Below are 16,716 nucleotides of genomic sequence, written 5' to 3'. Positions count from 1 at the left end.
CGTATACCCACTCTCATACATTCAAGGTTCCATATATCAACTAAGGTTCTCCCGTTAGCAGATACGTGTACTACATACAATACTAATTATATATATTGTCTTAAACCCATCACTTCAAAATGGGCGGTGTGACCGTCACCAAACACGTCCGTGTCTTCGACGGCGAGGCCGTTGCAGGGCCTAAATAAGTAGTTATCAAGGGGGTCATATATCGGCGACGACGCACTTGCTGACGACCCGGATCCATCAGGGACTGTTGTCGTCGACGGCACGGGCTGCACGTTATCACCTGGCCTTATTGACTGCCACGTGCATATCCGCAACGAGGCGCAGTTGGCTTCATGGGCGTCTTTTGGTGTTACGGCGGTTTGCGATATGGCGTGAGTAGGAGATAGACAAGAAAAAGGATGATAGATTACTGAAACTAATAGCTTCTGTTTCTAGGAGCATTCCGGATGGAGAAATACGTGAATTCCAGTCTCCCGGCGTATGAGGTCAGTAGTATAATTATGTTGGTTTTGGTTTAGGGCGGGTTATATAAGTCGCTCGCTCGCTATCTACTTCCAATTATACTCACTGAGTAGTAGTTATCAGATAATGTAGCATTTACTAATCTGCCGACGCCAATAGGAGAACCCCAGGCATGGTACGCTATTCAAACTAGGCGGTGTCTCGCCCGATAATGCCGTTCACAACACGGATGAAGCAGTCAAGTTCGTGCAAAATCGAATCGATAAAGGGGTCGAACTGCATCAAGATCATCGCTGATTCCCCAGGCCATGAGCAAGCTGTTCTAAATAAAATTCTTGTCGAGGCAAAAAAGCACGGAAAAAAGACTGCTGCTCATACAGCTCGGTATGATAGTATAGTATCGTTGGTAAGATGATCAGCCAGAAGACGATTACGGTACCAACACTATCGATGATAGAAGCCATGACCAGCAGTTGGATTGTGTGGAGAATTAGCTGGGTCATGGAGGGATTGAGGGGGAGGAAGTTCCAGTATTCACTAGATAGCGTGACGGCGATGCGCGACGCAGGTGTGCCCATCCTCGCCGGCATAGATGCGAACAACAGCGGTATCGTCACGATCGTGGCCGGGAAATCATTGCATCACGAATTAGAGCTGCTCGTACGTGCTGGATTATCACCTGTTGAAGCCCTGAGGGCGGCTACGTCGTTGGCTGCGCAGCATTTTAATCTCCCAGGTCGGGGCCGAATCTCACCTGGCCTTAGGGCCGACCTCGTTCTGGTGGAGGGTAATCCGGACGAAGGTATCGAGGGTTTGGAGCAATGGCGATCAAGTAGCAGGTAGTTGCGGTGCCACAAGGAACCATTTTAGGAAGCTGCGCGGTTACCTATGTAGGTAGATTCTTCAGCTAGTCAGCTAGTGCGATAGTGCAATAGTGCGACGTATCATTAACACGGGCGCGATGGAGGGCAGGAAGGATCTGTTGTTGGTCAGGATTCAGAAGCTTAATTTCGCTTGGCATCCAACCATTTGACCGAGTAGGCTAAGGAATTGGCAGGAACCGGCCATGATCTAGAATTGTCCAAGCCTGCATTGCATGTGCCTTAGCAGCCCAGGAATACGGGACGTCTTTTTTGCCAAGGGATCCGACGGTGGGTTGACGGTGGGGGCTTTGAGAGCACGTTTAGACCCCGTCGATCATCGCGTCAATTGCTCAATTAATGTTTCTAATGATACTATTATTGTTTGATCGACAACGATATAATCATGGATTTGTTAGTATCTAACGGCGTCGAGTTTGCGCTCTTGTTTTGAAGTCATCAATTGTGATTGTAGCGCTTCTAACTTGTAAGAAGACAACTTATTTTTACCCCTTTTATGTCATACAAGTTTCTTGCATTGTAGGACCAAAGGAGACACGTGTAACGGCGTAACGGTGTAACTGATGTCTTTGGAGAAAAGAATAAACCGATCCAATAGCCGATGATGCCATAAAATACATAGCTTAGGTACCTAGGTACATATTTGTAATACGACCTACATGGTGAGGTCCTACCTACCTAGGTACCTACCTACATGTAAGGTATAATAAACTCTAGCCTTACATAGGAATGTACCTCCGAGATACCGAGAAATGATGCCGCCAGCGCATAGAATTTGTAAGTACCCAAAATGGCACCATTTGTACAACATTCGCTCTATGTACATGTTATGGGAAAGGTCCTGCAGCTTTGTTTCTCACCCCAGTCCGAGTCCAGACAGGCCCAGACTCACAAGAAACACAAGAAACGACAAGCATCACCACCTTACCAAAGGGCCTCCCGGGCCTACATAATGTTGAATAGCCCCGTAAAAGCCATCTGTTCCCACAGATGTGACTGATCTGAATTGATTTACCAGTGTGAATCTTCTTTCGTCATTAACCGCCTTTACTTTCCATCAATACATTGTACAAGTTACATTTACAAATAACTACCTCCTACCTAACCTCCACCGTCTGTCGTCTGCAATATACGATCTACGGAAATACCTTTTCTTATTACCGCCAATCTACCAACATATTAAGCTTTTTGACCCCTGGGCAAGTAAGGTTCCACTGGTTCCTTTATGCTCCGCCTCAATACCCGCTTCCCGGCAATAATCATAGTCATAGACGGCACAGTTATCCGCAGCTGCAGCCTGTGGGAAGAGAAGGTCAAGCTTTAGGAACCCAGGTTTAGGTAGTCAAATGACAGAGCCCAAGAAGGAAAATGTCTTTATTATTACCATAGAGCCACATAAACCCCCTTCTTACCCGTCGGGCCACCGCGACCTTCTCCATGGCCAAGAAACAATGGACCAACATTCGCTCAAGGACTCTGACAGCACTGGCAGTTCCAAGGCAATAATTCCTGAGGCCCCGGATAACAAAAAGACCTCGGGTTCCAGAATACCGCGGTGGTTACAAATTCAAGCGACTAAGATCCGTACAAGCCGGACTCGCCAGGCTCTCATCGCTTTCTTTTTTGTTATCGCTGTCGTTCTTCTCGCTGTTCTCCTATGGCTGAACAATAGGGGACACTTGCAGGAAGTATTCAAGGTACGAAAGGGAGACAAGACAATGCCTTACTTCTTTATACAATCCATCGGCTTGGCATGGGTCGCAATTGTCGAATAACATCCCTTTGTATCCTCCCACCACATTCCCATCTTGTGCTTAGCCATCAAGCCTGCCGAGATTGCCGGACTTGGCATCTCAATTAACCCTGCTATTTCTCACACCCTACCGAATCCCATATCGATATTCTTTGTTACACCAGAGCTAACAATGCAATAGAAAACAACACAAGTCCAACTAAACCAAGGGACTTATCTTGGCGAGGTTGTGGCGCAAAGTTCAAACCTTCCACGCAGCATCGAAGCCTTCCGCGGAATACCATATGCGCAGTCCACAGCTGGCAACAATCGCTTCAGACCTCCGCAGCCAATAAATGGCACATCAAGCAATGTTCAACGCGCCATCACTTCTGGCCAAATCTGCCCTCAGGGCACTGGTGGAAAAGACCAAGGAGAGGATTGTTTAAACCTTAATATTTATAGACCCCATTTTAGCGATGACCCGGCGACCGCTGAGGCCGAGATGTCAAAGCTTGGCGTTAATGGCACGAAGTTACCGGTGGTGATCTACGTTCATGGTGGTGGATTTAATTCTGGAAATGGCCAGGAGAGGAACATGATGGCATTTGCATCATGGTCTGAGACCCCTCTTATTGGCATAAGCTTCAATTACCGGGTTGGAGCCTTTGGCTTCCTGCCGAGTGGAGTAACCGCCAAGGAAGGTCTGCTGAATATAGGGTTAAAGGACCAGCAAGCGCTTTTTAAATGGGTGCAAGACAACATAGCCAACATCGGCGGTGACCCAAATAATGTTACGATAATGGGTTTAAGTGCTGGTGCCCATTCGGTAAGTGTTCACCTTCGTGACTTTTGGCCTGTGATGACTTATACTAACATCATCTCAAGATTGGGCATCACTTAATATCGTACTCTTCTGCGAATAAGTTGACATCGGCACCTGTACCTTTTCAAAAAGCAATCCTCGAGTCCGGCGGATCGACAGCTCGTGCTACATTCAACCCTACTCACCCACTTCACGAGCAGCAATTCCAAGAATTCTTGACACACTGCGGGTTAAATGGTACATCTGACGATGAAATCTTCGAAGAGCTCCGTGCTCTTCCCTTGGACAAAGTTATTTCTGCATCTCACAGCGTATACCAGCGCTGGAATCCGAGTATACGTTGGCCCTTCCAACCTACTATCGATGGACCCGGAGGTATAATACCAGACTTACCTATTAAATCTTGGGAGAAGGGACATGTTCTACGTATCCCGATAATGACGGGTTACAATACAGACGAGGGCGCTGATTTCATCCCAACTCACGCAAGCAACTCGTCAGCGATGCGCACACTAATGTCTGCTATCGTTCCGTCTCTCAATAAGACAGACCTAGGAACACTCGACTCATTATACCCTGATCCTAGCACCGCGAGCGGGGAAAAATTATACATTGCTGAGCCACCTGCTGGCTTTGGATCACAGTTTTGGAGGTTGGACGACGTATACGGGCATTACGCGTATATATGCCCTGTGCTGCAGACAGCACATTTGGCCTCGACGGCGACCGATGCCGGTCCCGTTTATGCATATCATTACGCTGCTCGATCGAACGCCCACGGTGGCGCAGACCATGGCGACGAAGCCCCTATCGTAGCTCACGACATGAATGTTGTTAGCAAGTATCCAGGCATCATGACCATGGCGGATTCTATGAATGGCTTCTGGTCCCGGTTTGCGGTTACTGGAGACCCAAATTCAGGGCCACATAGGAACGATACGGTTGGGTTCTCGTGGCCGAAGTTCATCAGCCCGTTCGTTAATGATACCGCAACCGCTAGTAACGCGGAAAACGTAGGGAAAGTGGCCCTGTTTGGCGAGGGTAACGACGAACGCATGGGGGTCCGTGGACGCCAGAACAAGGGCATCCCAGCACAGGCAGGTAACTTGACAGAACGATTACAAGATGAGTGCCGCTTTTGGTGGGATAAAGTGATTTTTAGCGAAGGCTTCGGAAACGGAAGTACGGCACTTTCGAGTATTACCCAAAATGCTAAGGCGGGAGCGAGATTATTATAAATCTGGTCTGTATAAAATATGGGATGGGGATGGCTATCGAACTTATATAAAGCCTGGACGGGATAGGAAGGAGTTTAGACACTTGTTAAAGTGTATCTCGGGAACGCGTACGAGCGACGATACCCTTGGTCGGTCTTGAGGGTGCAATTTGACGAATCGGCATGACTTTGTTACGATGCATAAGCAACGGCGTTTAGGGACATAGATGTGTCTTAATAAAAGAGAGGTGTTTGGATTGGAAGAACTTCGAATGGAGAGCTGATGTATATATATTAGACTTGACATATAAGCGAATCTATGGTATATATATCGGATTTATTATTATTATTAATCACGCTACTTTTCTAGAAGAGATTTCGTTAATGAATATAGCACTAGACATATTGATATCTTTAGGACTTATATGTGATTATTCCGTATTTGGTGTCAAACTTAGTTGATACGTGGATGGAATGGATGACACCTACAATGCCGTGAAGTTTAGTAGACACTCTACGTCCTGCTAATGAGTATTTTATTCCGTTTGCAGGTATTGCTACAAAATGAAAATATTATGCAGTAGGTATTACATAGGAAGTACACATCTCCTGTCGATCTTGAAGATCTATAAGGTACATATATTCTACCTGTTTGGATCCATATGGAAGGGATTGATTGGCGGAGAATAATAAGAGATGGGGCTATTTTGCCGTATCAGCGAATATGTATCTAGGTCGGTTATGTCTTATTCGCGAATACATACCTGAAGGTAGGTGGGTTAAATATATCTCACCGGCCCCATTTAAAGGACGAGATTGGAAAAAGAAAGAAGAAAAAACCCAAGTAGACTGGAATACAGTAAATCAATTAGATGAGTTGTGATATAATATAATTGTCCACGGAATATGATTAGTTAAGTACCTACCTAAGGTATGGATTTTCACCGGCTACTGGATGGAGAATTAATTTGTCCGTTAATTACATACATGGTACACTGACTCGCACCAATGATTCAGATGTGATTGAATACTGTAGAGTCTAGATGTTCTAAGTGAACAAAACATGGGTAGTCTATTGTCACATATCACATATATCTCGGTGGCAAGGCTACAACGACAAAACAATGGCAGATCAAGTCATTAACCTACTACCTTGCCATAGTATACCGCATTTTCAGTAATCCTTATGGCACCAAATAATCTAGGAATAACTACCTACGGACCAACTCATCAAAGGGCACGAGGCGGGTGGATTGATAAACTATTAGTTTCACGTATGGCCACCTAACCAGTTCACCGATGATCTAGAGGGTGGCAATATACTCATTTTCTTGTATTCATGCGCATATTCGCGTCCTGGGTTCATGCCAGGCCACCAGCCAGGAGTAGTGGTCGATCTAAGCTACAGTCATGTTGCATTCGACTATTGTCTCCGTCCCCGTCTGGAACGCGTGTTTATGTTTTTGAAAGATCGAACACCCAAAGCAGCAGAGATAGATGCCGGCAACGAGACTACTAGACGCCGAGGGGGCAAGGGACGATGTATGAGGACATTTTTGATTGATTGACAGGTAGGCAGCTCGCTCAAATCCAGTTGGAACTGTCCTATCCAACTAGCTGGCGCACATGCGGGGCTCAAGGCGGTGTGTGTGTGTGCGTGCCCAATCTAGTCCTCGTCCATCTTGTCGCCGTCGTGCTCCTCGACTGCGGGCTCGTAGTCATCCTCATCGTCGTCATCGTCGTCCTCAGCAGGGTTGTCTTGAGCTGCCTTGGCCCAGTCGATGACACGGCCTCGGGTACGTCGACCGCCCTCGACGATATTGCCAGGGTCGATCTCGTCTAGGTTGTCATCGGCGTCGTCGTCACCTGCGTGGGGTTGTGTTAGTAAGAGTGTGCAGTAGGGATGCTGTCAGTCACGGGAAAAGCTTACCGCCCTCACCCTAAGAGAATGTTAGCTTGGTTCAATATTGCCAGTATAGGTGTGAAGTGATAATAGTAGAATGCTAGGAAACGTACCTCTTCCTCCTCATCCTCTTCATCCTCGTCCTCGTCCATAGTGGTGTCAACCTGCTCCTCGGTCGCCTTGCCCTTGCCCTTAGTTTGGATCTCCTCGGCCTTGGAGGCGGCAGAGTCTCCGGGGACGGTAACGCCGTTGTTGCTAGCCATCGTGACTTTGAGATCAGGGAGATACGTATATGAGTGTGTAAGAGTACTGGTGGTAGGATGAAAAAAAAAAAAACGGTGGGTGAGAGTGAACAACGGCGAAAACGAAGTCGCGAGAGTAGCGCAATCGGATTCAGATGGATGGTGAGTTGGAAAAGGTGGAAAAAGTAGGCCGTAGGCCGTAGACCGCCGAGAAAGAAAAAAGGTACCTGCGGTTTATGTTTATTGGTTGCTACTGTGTGCAGTGCAGGTTGCTACATAGGTTGCTAGGTGCAGACTTCAGCTGCGCTCTAGAACTCAATCCAGGATTGGAAGGCAAGCTAATGCGTTTTTGGTAGTGGTTCCCAATTATGCCAACGCGATTGGCTGATTGCCTTTTAGAAGATGGGAAGTTGGAACTGGGAACGTGGTTACCGCTCAAGTGATGCTACACTGCAGTACAGAATACTTAGGTACAACACACACGTATCTATTTGTCTATTTACATAGAGGTAACCTACATACATGTATTAATGTAGTTAATGTGTGCTTCAAACAGTATCTTGTGCAATTGTGCATAGATGTGTGTTTAGTAGATTGGTAAGTCTAATGGGCAGAAGTGTACTACACTGGCCTTATAGAGTTGATAGTTATAGGTAAGTAAACTGGTGATTATATTTTCCCAGTGCTAGCTTTGATCACGGTAGAATCAGGAGAGCCGGATGAGGTGACATATAAGGAGATATCATATAGTCCGAATAGAAAGGATTAGGATGCCCTCAATTAAACTCGTATGCAACTGTCTAATCTATCACTTGCCCTGTTCACCACCGCCTCCAGTCAATGTCATCATTACCACAATACCTATCAACCACCAGTACCTACACCGCAGTTAGCAAACGAATACCAGCAAACCCAACAACCAGGCATAGACCAAGGCCATAATACTCACTTCTGGAAGAACGACTTCTCCTCCGGCACCACCGTCTTGCCCTCCGGCGAAAGCACAACCGGCTTGTTCAGCTCAGGCTGCTTCCCGGGCTCCGTAACAAGCAGCAAAGCCTGCGGGCCAAAATCGCGCGTCTGCCCGGCATCGATCCGAACGCCCCTCAGCGCCGCGCCAAACGCATCGCCCTTCTGGTCCACGGACAACACCAGCGTAGGCGAGTATCCCTTGCCGAAGTTACCCACCGACGCAACCGAGGTCGACGACTCCCACCGCTTCGCCGCCGCGTTGTACACCCCGATGCGCACCAGCTCGGTCTCGTCTGGTAGCTCGGGTGCTTCGTACGATACAACTTCTGCCGAGGGCGCCGCCGCGGCCGAGTTGTATCGGATCTCGGCGAGAGGCGCGGGCGCTGCTGGCGATTGCGATACGGGTTGGATGTATATCGCTGCTGTTCGGTCGGCGGCGCTGGCTGAGCTGGCCAGGGCTAGGGCCGCAAGGCCAGAGAGGACCGATGAGATCTTCATGGGCTATATTTCGTATTTCGTATTTTGTATTTCGTATTTCTTATTTTGTATTTCGGCGAAGTTAGGTAAGTCGAGTGATATATGATGCCGTAGAGTTGTTAATGAATGGGGAGGGGCTGTAAGTATTGGTCCAGAATGTTGTTCGTAGGTACCTATTCGTAATTGTCGGCCGTTGATTCCCCGATTTTTAAGTCCTGCTAAGACAATCGACAATCGACAATCGATCCTACCGTAGCCCTTCGTTCCCTACTATTTCCGTCCCTGCTCCGATCAACAACAAGGCTGATTGAGCCTCAACAATTATACATATGTGAGTTACATCGCGCCCGGGCGAATTATAAGATTTAAGTTACGACCTGCTTAGGATCTTAAATAGTAATAAAAAAGATATATTTCATTTCATTAGTTAGCTGTTAAACCATAGGCTGGACACCGTAAAACCCATTCACCACCCTGGGGTTGATATCCTGTCCAAGTTTCTTCTTCCCTTCTTCCTTTCGCTATGAACATTGCAATCGCTGGGGGTATGTCCTTGGCTCTGCTCGACGGTGCTAACATGGTTCCGTCTAATATCCAAATAGCCGTACTAACCCATCCACCGCGCACTTGGCGTCAAATGCAACCCATGTCCCCGAAAAACTCCAAGGTCGAATATTCTTTGTGTAGTGTCTCCAACAGCCTACTTAACCTCACCGCAGGAGCCACCTCATCGTCTGTCTCTCATATCCCACTTCTATTCATAATCTACGAGGTTCCTGTCTCTTCGGACTCGTCGCCATCGTCAGATGAAGGTGACTGGTCCCCTTCCAAGACATACCCCGCACAACGCGCAACTAGGCCTTTATAGTAGGCCTCGAGCAACTCGGGTTTTGGGACTATCCTCCAGTCCACCCGAGTTAGAAAATCGAGTTCCAGTAGCTTTAATTCTGCCACTTTCACGCCCCCCACGCGTGCGTAGAACGAATTGTTCCAGAACGAATCTGATAAACCTTTGCCCGCAACCGTGGCAGCGGTAATAAGGAACCGGTGTACTGTCAAGGTATTAATAGTAAAGTCGGGGTAATCCTCGCATAAGCGGTCAATATAGGACACCATAGATAGGAGAAGAGGAGGGGTAAGAGTGGCGTGTTTCGCAAGTCGCTGTAGATAATCTAATACTGATATACCCGGTGCCGTCCTGTATACCGGGTTAGTGCTATCACGCCGCAATGGGAACTGGTCACAGCGTACCTAGAATGAAACCTTGTGAGATGGCCACTTTTCATGGCTATCGAGTCATTTGTCTCGATAAGCTCCCCAAGCATATTTGAGATTAGGACTACCATGTCTTCCCTATCACATAATTCGTATCTCAGAGGTAGCACCTTGGGGGGGCATTCGTTAGGTTTTGTCCGTTTTGGGGAGCTCGGCTGGCTTAATGCCACCACCGACGAAGACGGGTCGATCGTTATGGGATCTTGCGACTTGCGTCTCTTATTGGGAGAAAGTGTTTGGAATTCGATCTTGGAAGAGCTATTCGGTGTCGAACTTGGCCCGGGAGCATTGTCCGGTGCGGTAGGTTGCTGTTTGGGCTGGCTCGTCGTCTTCGTTATCGCTGAGGCTGTGGAGCTCGATATCCTTGGTCCCGATACTTGGGCGGACCGTAACGGGACCGTAGGGTCGAATGGCTCCATAGGTGAGTACTGCGTAGCTGCATCAACTCCAACATATTGTTTCGGCTTGGAGAGCGACGGGGATCGTAGAGGTGTCGAAGGCGAGGTGCGCGATAGAGAGTGTCTGGACTGACGGCGCGGTAAGGGTACCGTTATCTTGGGCGATTGCTGGGGAGAGCGAGAGGTTGCATAGTGAAATGTTCTAGGCGATGCGCTTGTAGCTCCTGGTATTGATGGCGACGAAGTTAACATGTTTTCCAAGGCGTCATAATGTCTCAACCGCGTTGATCGTACAGTCACAGGGGTCGCAAGAATCGCAGTTTGGGCCGCAACGAATCTGGACTTTCATATGAACGGCGATATCATGGAATGATTCGCTTTGCTCGCAGGTAGAAAGTCTATTTTTACCTATACAACAAGATATTCATTAGGTGATAATCCGTCAAAAGCTGACGAGAATTCTGCTTTATGTAAAAGGCGGTGGTGGGACATGCTCGAACTCATGATTGAGGGATTGAGGGTTTGGTAGTAGGCCGAGAACGCACCAGAGAAGGAGAAGGGCAAATTTGAAAAGTGCTGCTTTGATTTGTTCGGGCAAGAAAGACCATGTGGAGACCCACCTATCGGTCTCATCCAGGTTCTTACCCAAGAGGCTAAGGCCCTTCTTAAAATCTTCGCATTCGGCCATTAGTTTCTTAGAACGTTGAATTAGCCCGGCCTAAGATCTAGGTCTGGGTTAATCCAAGTTTGGGTTAGGTACCTACCTACCTATGTATATTCTCCATAAACTTGGCTTTTTTTCGTCGGGGCCTTATGTGGTTAAGAGAATTAGGACTTTTTGTGGATGCATCCTATATGCACGTTTTACTTAGTTACAAGACATGTATCATGTATGCACATGAATTAGTAGCTTAGGGAGCACTTACATATACTGTTTACAATCAGAATAAAAGGGAATGATTGATTGCTATTCGTTGCTTATTAGTAACTTAGTTAGGCTAGCAGACTACAACTAACGAGCCTAGAAATAGATATATATAGATTGTACATGTCCGGAATATATACCTATATCCTATGCAAAGAAAATCCTGAAGAGGAGGGGCAAATAGGAAATGTGTGTAACAATCTGGCAAGGTACCCGTTCTTTTTGGCGAACTTATATTTAATACATAGGTAACTGCCTCTATTAACCATAGTATACTTGTATATAGTTTCAAGTGTTGAATTAGCTTATTTAATTCCATCATATCTTCACCTATTCAAATATGTCCGTATTAGACACCGCACTACAAGTACAATAGCAACCCGACTTTTCAATGGCTATACCGATGACGTGATTTCGGTATTTGTAAGTGAAAGGCTTTGACTAGGATATACCTTGCAACAACGCAAAGTATTGCTAATTTTTAATAGGTATTAGTCTCATGGATTAGAGCCGACTTGCCGGGCCTGCGGTTGTTGCGGGAAAGTGACTGTTGTTCTTTTAAGGTGAGCTGACCGCCATCTATCGTCCTGCGCCACAAGTGGCACCCAGCTGAAGAACATTGAATTCAAGAACTGTTCCAGGCTAACCACTTAAGCTAGCCACTTGTCATCCTTGCAACTTACCTATATAAGCACGCAGTTAAAGTTGAATTACATAAGACACTAAAAGGTAATGAGTACGTACCTCATATGTAGATACATACAGTCGGCTTAGCCACCTCCGATGTCATTGTCTTTATGCATCATCCATGTACACATCCGACGTTCGCGACAACAGCTCGTCGTTGATAATCTTGTTGTGTTAATAGTATCACAATTGTACGAGCTAAATCCTCTCTTTTTCTACTTTACTTTAATAAGGAACTCAATACAATATATTAATTATCGATGGCGCTTGATCCTCAATCGGTATTGGCAAGGCTCCATGCAACTGCGCCGGAACAGATCACCGCTCTACGATACTTGAAGAATGAGGTGATCGGTCATATCCAGAAGAAAGAGGACTGGGTTCGACATGGTGTTCTCCGTCCCATTGTTAGAGTCATAACTCCCAATATCCTCAAAGCGAACGAAGATACGAGGCTGCCTTTCTTGACCTTGACGGCTTTCACGGATGAAGATAGCGCAAAGCTACAAGCTTTACAGCTTCTTGCTAGCTTTGCAAATGGTATGTCTTCTCAAAGTGATTGCTTCCACCTCTTCGTACAAGTTTTGAGCTTACACTTCTTGCCCTACAGCTGGACCGGCCTTTCTCTCGCCTCTACACGCAGTCGGTGCGCTACCAGCTGTCTTGAACAGTTCCTGTCTTCAAAATGGACACCCCCAGATTGTCCTAGCTGCTCTTCGAGTCGTGCAAGACATAGCAGCAGCAGCAGCATATGCTCCGTCGACCTCCCCGATTACCTCCACGTCCCTTGCCGAAATATTGTTCGCCGATGAGCCTCTAGATTCTCTACACCATATTCTCTCGCAAAAACCACCAACTTTAGATAGCGAAGCGCAAATATCCATAGTTACCCATTTAATCAAGGACCTCTGCCGCGATGAACGCCACCAATTAGCATTGCTTAGCAAGGGAATTCTCGATTTACTTGCTACGAAACTGGCAAGCTTCGCGGTGGCCGAAGGGCAAGTCCTTCCGGGGGCCGAGATCATTGCTCGCATTGAGGGCTTAGAGGGCTTCATACCAGCACCTGCTACCCCTGCTAGTAGCCTAGATGGAGTCTTAGGTGCCATCGCTTCCATCATCGGCGACTCTCGGTTCCGCGCTTGCAAGCTACTTTATTCTCCCTCGATCCTAACAATATTTCCGGTTGTTAATATCGATCCAACTAAATTTCCGATATTACCTTTAGGACCAATGGAGCTACCTGGGGTACAACGGCCGCCAACAAAACACATGAATTTTGAGCCTATGGACCTACTTCTTCCTCAAACTATACCTGAAGTTCCCAGCCATACTCCAATTCCATTAAGCACACCTCGTGAGGATTTAGGCCATGGCGGACAGTCTACATCCAAGTTTCAAAGTACCACGTCCTCGCGAAGCTCATCCGAAGATGCTTCAGCTTCTAAGAGTGACATTGAGAGTGAAAAGGCCGAGAGCCCTTTGGTACCTTGGCTTATCAACTTAATTAGGTCCCAGAGTGGTAGCGAAATGTTAATGGCTACTTCTATCTTAACATCTCTATTCAAAGCTGGATTTTCTTACCCCACTAGAGAACCAAGCTTAGGCCTACTCGTTGTACCTGTCCTTCTAGGTATGCTCGGCGAGGTTGACGCTAAAATAAAGGATATTGATTACAGCAGTTGCAGCCGGGATACCGCCTCGATGCTCAACGTTGTAGAAGAAACGCCTGACGTATTGGCTCGTCTTATTACTGATAGCGAACCATTACAGAAGGCAGCCTTCGACTGCAACGCAGTGAAAACGGTGTGCAAGTTACTGAAAGAGAGCTACGACGCCCCTCCTCCGCTTGCAAAATCATGGTCTTGGGCATTCAATAAGAAGAACTCGGACTTGATAGGTGAGGTGTCTCCCGACTGTTGCTTGGGAGAGGAGGGACAGCACCGCTTTTTAGTCCATCGAGTCAAAGTGAGGGAGAATGCACTGAAAGCCATCGGGGCGCTAGCAACCTTCAAGGACGAGTATCGTAAAGCAATTGTTGAGCACGAAGTGATTCATCTTATTGTCGATTCTCTAACGCCAACTCCTGACAACCCGGTTTCAATTGTCTTAGCAGCTTGTTATGCGGTTCGGATACTCTCTCGTTCGGTGAACATCCTTAGAACGGCTTTAGTCGATCACGACGTATCCACGCCCCTACTACAGCTACTACGACATCATGATGTCGAGGTACGGGTTGCTGCCGCAGCATTAGCCTGTAACCTTGTTACAGATTTTAGCCCAATGAGAGAAGTAGGTACCATCGCCCCCAATAAAACTATTCGGTCAATATTAATTATATTATCAGTCTCTTGTCGATGCTGGAATCGTAAAGGCGTTATGCGAGCATGCGCATTCGCATAATGCAACTTTACGGCTGAATGCTCTCTGGGCGCTCAAGCATCTGGTCCATTCAGCAAGTATCGATCTCAAAAAGAGATGCGTAGAAGAGCTCGAGTCCGGATGGTTAGTCCGTCTCATATGCGACGATACTGAAGACGAGGCGCTTTACTCGGCGAAGACGCGGGGTGATAGGGAGGCGGCTCAAAGCACGTTAAATGGCATGGATGAAGATATAGATATGGGCCTTGCCGACAACCAATCCCGCGCCTGGCTTTCAATTTCCTTCTACAAGTCACCCGCAACTTTGGCCCATACGGATATCCGCATATTACAGCTCGCAGAGGAACAATTAGAGGCACTCCGAGAGAATGATCTGGATCCTGTTCGCAAGGCTAGAGGGGATGACGAAGCGATTCAGGAGCAGGGTCTTGATTTTATCCGGAATCTGATCGGTGGAGGACATTCGGGTGGTAGTGCTGACTCACTAAATGACACGACCGAGATGATCGACTTTTTATTCAGCACATTAGGACAAGACCGTTTGTTCGAGATTCTCGCCTCCAAACTACGAACTAAGGTTTTTCATCCATTCAGCCGGCGAGACCGTACAGGCAGCGAGACGCGCATTGCGCCTCCCAAACCCAAAATTATCGTATCAGTCATATACATCTTGGTTCACATCGCAGCTAGCATACCTCGTCACCGGCAGCTGGTAGTGTCTCAGACGGAACTACTCAGGCAGCTTCAAAAGCTGTTTACAAGCAAAGACAGGGAGGTGCGAGTTGCCCTATGTCACCTAATCAATAATTTGACATGGCAGGATAATGCTAGTGATGGTCCTGGGTGCTCACAGCGGGCGCAGGAGTTGAAGAATTTGGGGTTCTTGACGAAGCTCGAAGCCCTTAAGGAGGGGGACGACGAACTTGACGTGCGCGAACGAGCAAAGTCAGCATTATGGCAGATGAAACCCGCATACTAGGCATAGGAGGCAGGGTTATTTTCAACAGAATAGTGCTTTTGATGTAGCAACGGCGTTCATCGACCCTACCCGACAATACGAGAGGACTTGTATAATAAAGGGTAGCCAAACTGTTTCTCTTGGCGGACGCAACAAAATACCCTTGCAAGGTATCATCACGGTCGGCCTTTGATGGCTTCTACGACATAACCAGGCGGGAGTGTAGGATTCGGTAGTATGTAAAGGGTTTTAGGAGCTGGCGTACCGGCGTTTTTTGAGGGGAGAGAAGTGTCTGTAAATAACATACATACCCCTTTTAACAGTGGAACTATGTTGATATAGTCATGCCGTATTATGTTCTGTAATTTGATCGACTATGCGATATTAAATATGGTTGCTCGGCGGCGGGTGTCAACATAGACTGCAGACAAGGCCGCAGCCTGCGTGCGATGCCGTAATTAAAAGCCCCCTCGTTGCCCGTTTTAAGAGGACGAATATCTACTGTCTGATTCGACTGGCACTTTCTACTAAGGCGTACACCGCCGATCCCTATGTAACATGTGCTGCCTGCCTACCGTTGCGCTCCAAGGCAGGAGATGTTACGCTGCAGCGATGGGCCGGACCATGGCCGCCGGGGGGAGGAGATCTCTTCTTCTTCTTCTTCTTATTCCTCTTACATAAAGGCTAGGTAGGTATACGTACGAGCCAATTATAGGGGGCAGCGTGGGTGGTGCAGGGTGTTTGTAATACATAGTCTACATATGTATGTACCTAACATAGCAGCGCGGGTGTGATTCAGCAACTGCTGGGAGGTAAGTACGGATGGGCGAGTGAGAGGGCGTGGTCTGGACATGCGTAGGGATAGATGTACATAGGGGATGGGAATAAGAGATGAGGAGAGATGAGGAGAAGGCTAGGCTGCATTCTATTGTATGCACCCGTCTGGGCGGCTCGCATACCAGCGGAATTAGAGGTAGTCGATGTGATAAATGGACATCAGGCATTGTTTAATTTATTAAATAGCCAATTCGATTTCGTAATCGAGATGTGATTACATACATGTACATATGTATGTAAGTGACCAGGAGGTGGTTATGTAATACATATACATATGAGGTTATGAGGTAACTACATAAGGCAGCTAATGCATACATAGGTAGGTACATACCTACCTGTTATGTAAGGTAAGAAAGTCCGGATTGTTCGGCAGTCGCCGACTAGAAATTAATAATTAATAATGAATAGTTGCTTAACGATAATCGACTTGACCAAATACATAACAAATTGTTCTACGTGGTCCGATCTATCCAACGTGGCCTGGTGGCATCAAAGGTCGTTTAAACAAGCTTGTCATTCCATCATCTTCCGCAA

At 47.2% G+C, this 16,716-nt stretch overlaps 7 protein-coding genes across 7 annotated transcripts; 4 read left to right on the top strand and 3 right to left on the bottom strand.

Annotated features, from left to right (window-relative positions):
* Positions 1–119: 119 nt before the first annotated feature.
* On the top strand, positions 120–768 carry F4813DRAFT_389620 (uncharacterized protein; the record flags this gene model as incomplete). Its single annotated transcript, XM_049246867.1, has 4 exons — positions 120–146; positions 193–380; positions 445–487; positions 631–768. 4 exons carry the CDS (start codon positions 120–122, stop codon positions 766–768), a joined length of 396 nt encoding a protein of 131 aa, XP_049099409.1.
* F4813DRAFT_76548 (uncharacterized protein) lies at positions 440–1,441 on the top strand. The gene is made up of 2 exons (XM_049248881.1): positions 440–494; positions 631–1,441. Exon 2 carries the CDS (start codon positions 883–885, stop codon positions 1,312–1,314), a length of 432 nt encoding a protein of 143 aa, XP_049099408.1. The 5' UTR covers positions 440–494; positions 631–882; the 3' UTR covers positions 1,315–1,441.
* Positions 1,442–2,252: 811 nt separating this feature from the next.
* On the top strand, positions 2,253–5,528 carry F4813DRAFT_359902 (alpha/beta-hydrolase). Its single transcript, XM_049243381.1, has 3 exons — positions 2,253–3,049; positions 3,287–3,913; positions 3,973–5,528. The coding sequence occupies exons 1-3, from the start codon at positions 2,699–2,701 to the stop codon at positions 5,146–5,148; spliced, it is 2,154 nt and encodes a 717-aa protein (XP_049099407.1). The 5' UTR covers positions 2,253–2,698; the 3' UTR covers positions 5,149–5,528.
* Positions 5,529–6,274: 746 nt separating this feature from the next.
* F4813DRAFT_359899 (histone chaperone domain CHZ-domain-containing protein) lies at positions 6,275–7,566 on the bottom strand. The gene is made up of 3 exons (XM_049243380.1): positions 7,143–7,566; positions 7,057–7,066; positions 6,275–6,992 (listed from the first exon to the last, which is right to left on the bottom strand). Exons 1-3 carry the CDS (start codon positions 7,290–7,292, stop codon positions 6,793–6,795), a joined length of 360 nt encoding a protein of 119 aa, XP_049099406.1. The 5' UTR covers positions 7,293–7,566; the 3' UTR covers positions 6,275–6,792.
* A 513-nt stretch (positions 7,567–8,079) lies between these two features.
* Positions 8,080–8,741, bottom strand: F4813DRAFT_389616 (uncharacterized protein; the record flags this gene model as incomplete). Its single annotated transcript, XM_049246866.1, has 2 exons — positions 8,080–8,149; positions 8,221–8,741. The coding sequence occupies 2 exons, from the start codon at positions 8,739–8,741 to the stop codon at positions 8,080–8,082; spliced, it is 591 nt and encodes a 196-aa protein (XP_049099405.1).
* A 337-nt stretch (positions 8,742–9,078) lies between these two features.
* F4813DRAFT_359897 (cyclin-domain-containing protein) lies at positions 9,079–11,394 on the bottom strand. Its single transcript, XM_049243379.1, has 3 exons — positions 11,320–11,394; positions 9,972–11,244; positions 9,079–9,918 (listed from the first exon to the last, which is right to left on the bottom strand). The coding sequence occupies exons 2-3, from the start codon at positions 10,643–10,645 to the stop codon at positions 9,486–9,488; spliced, it is 1,107 nt and encodes a 368-aa protein (XP_049099404.1). The 5' UTR covers positions 10,646–11,244; positions 11,320–11,394; the 3' UTR covers positions 9,079–9,485.
* A 657-nt stretch (positions 11,395–12,051) lies between these two features.
* F4813DRAFT_359892 (ARM repeat-containing protein) lies at positions 12,052–15,835 on the top strand. The gene is made up of 3 exons (XM_049243378.1): positions 12,052–12,545; positions 12,616–14,297; positions 14,353–15,835. Exons 1-3 carry the CDS (start codon positions 12,266–12,268, stop codon positions 15,364–15,366), a joined length of 2,976 nt encoding a protein of 991 aa, XP_049099403.1. The 5' UTR covers positions 12,052–12,265; the 3' UTR covers positions 15,367–15,835.
* The last annotated feature ends 881 nt before the right edge of the window (positions 15,836–16,716 follow it).

The sequence above is a fragment of the Daldinia decipiens genome (assembly GCF_022478715.1).
Source record: "Daldinia decipiens strain CBS 113046 unplaced genomic scaffold F4813scaffold_17, whole genome shotgun sequence".
Taxonomy (NCBI): Eukaryota; Fungi; Ascomycota; class Sordariomycetes; order Xylariales; family Hypoxylaceae; genus Daldinia; species Daldinia decipiens.
Note: the sequence above shows the minus strand (reverse complement) of the source record. Positions and strands in the feature narration are given on the sequence as shown.

Excerpts from the sequence above, each read along its gene's own strand:
- F4813DRAFT_359897 (XM_049243379.1), bottom strand. The coding sequence starts at position 10,645 with ATGTTAACTTCGTCGCCATCAATACCAGGAGCTACAAGCGCATCGCCT. Across the intron at positions 9,919-9,971 it reads CTCACAAGGTTTCATTCTAG|GACGGCACCGGGTATATCAG; the intron begins GTACGCTGTGAC and ends CCCGGTATACAG.
- F4813DRAFT_359902 (XM_049243381.1), top strand. The coding sequence starts at position 2,699 with ATGACAGAGCCCAAGAAGGAAAATGTCTTTATTATTACCATAGAGCCA. Across the intron at positions 3,050-3,286 it reads ACTTGCAGGAAGTATTCAAG|AAAACAACACAAGTCCAACT; the intron begins GTACGAAAGGGA and ends ACAATGCAATAG. Across the intron at positions 3,914-3,972 it reads TAAGTGCTGGTGCCCATTCG|ATTGGGCATCACTTAATATC; the intron begins GTAAGTGTTCAC and ends CATCATCTCAAG.
- F4813DRAFT_359892 (XM_049243378.1), top strand. The coding sequence starts at position 12,266 with ATGGCGCTTGATCCTCAATCGGTATTGGCAAGGCTCCATGCAACTGCG. Across the intron at positions 12,546-12,615 it reads TCTTGCTAGCTTTGCAAATG|CTGGACCGGCCTTTCTCTCG; the intron begins GTATGTCTTCTC and ends CTTGCCCTACAG. Across the intron at positions 14,298-14,352 it reads ATTTTAGCCCAATGAGAGAA|TCTCTTGTCGATGCTGGAAT; the intron begins GTAGGTACCATC and ends TTATATTATCAG.
- F4813DRAFT_76548 (XM_049248881.1), top strand. The coding sequence starts at position 883 with ATGATCAGCCAGAAGACGATTACGGTACCAACACTATCGATGATAGAA.
- F4813DRAFT_359899 (XM_049243380.1), bottom strand. The coding sequence starts at position 7,292 with ATGGCTAGCAACAACGGCGTTACCGTCCCCGGAGACTCTGCCGCCTCC.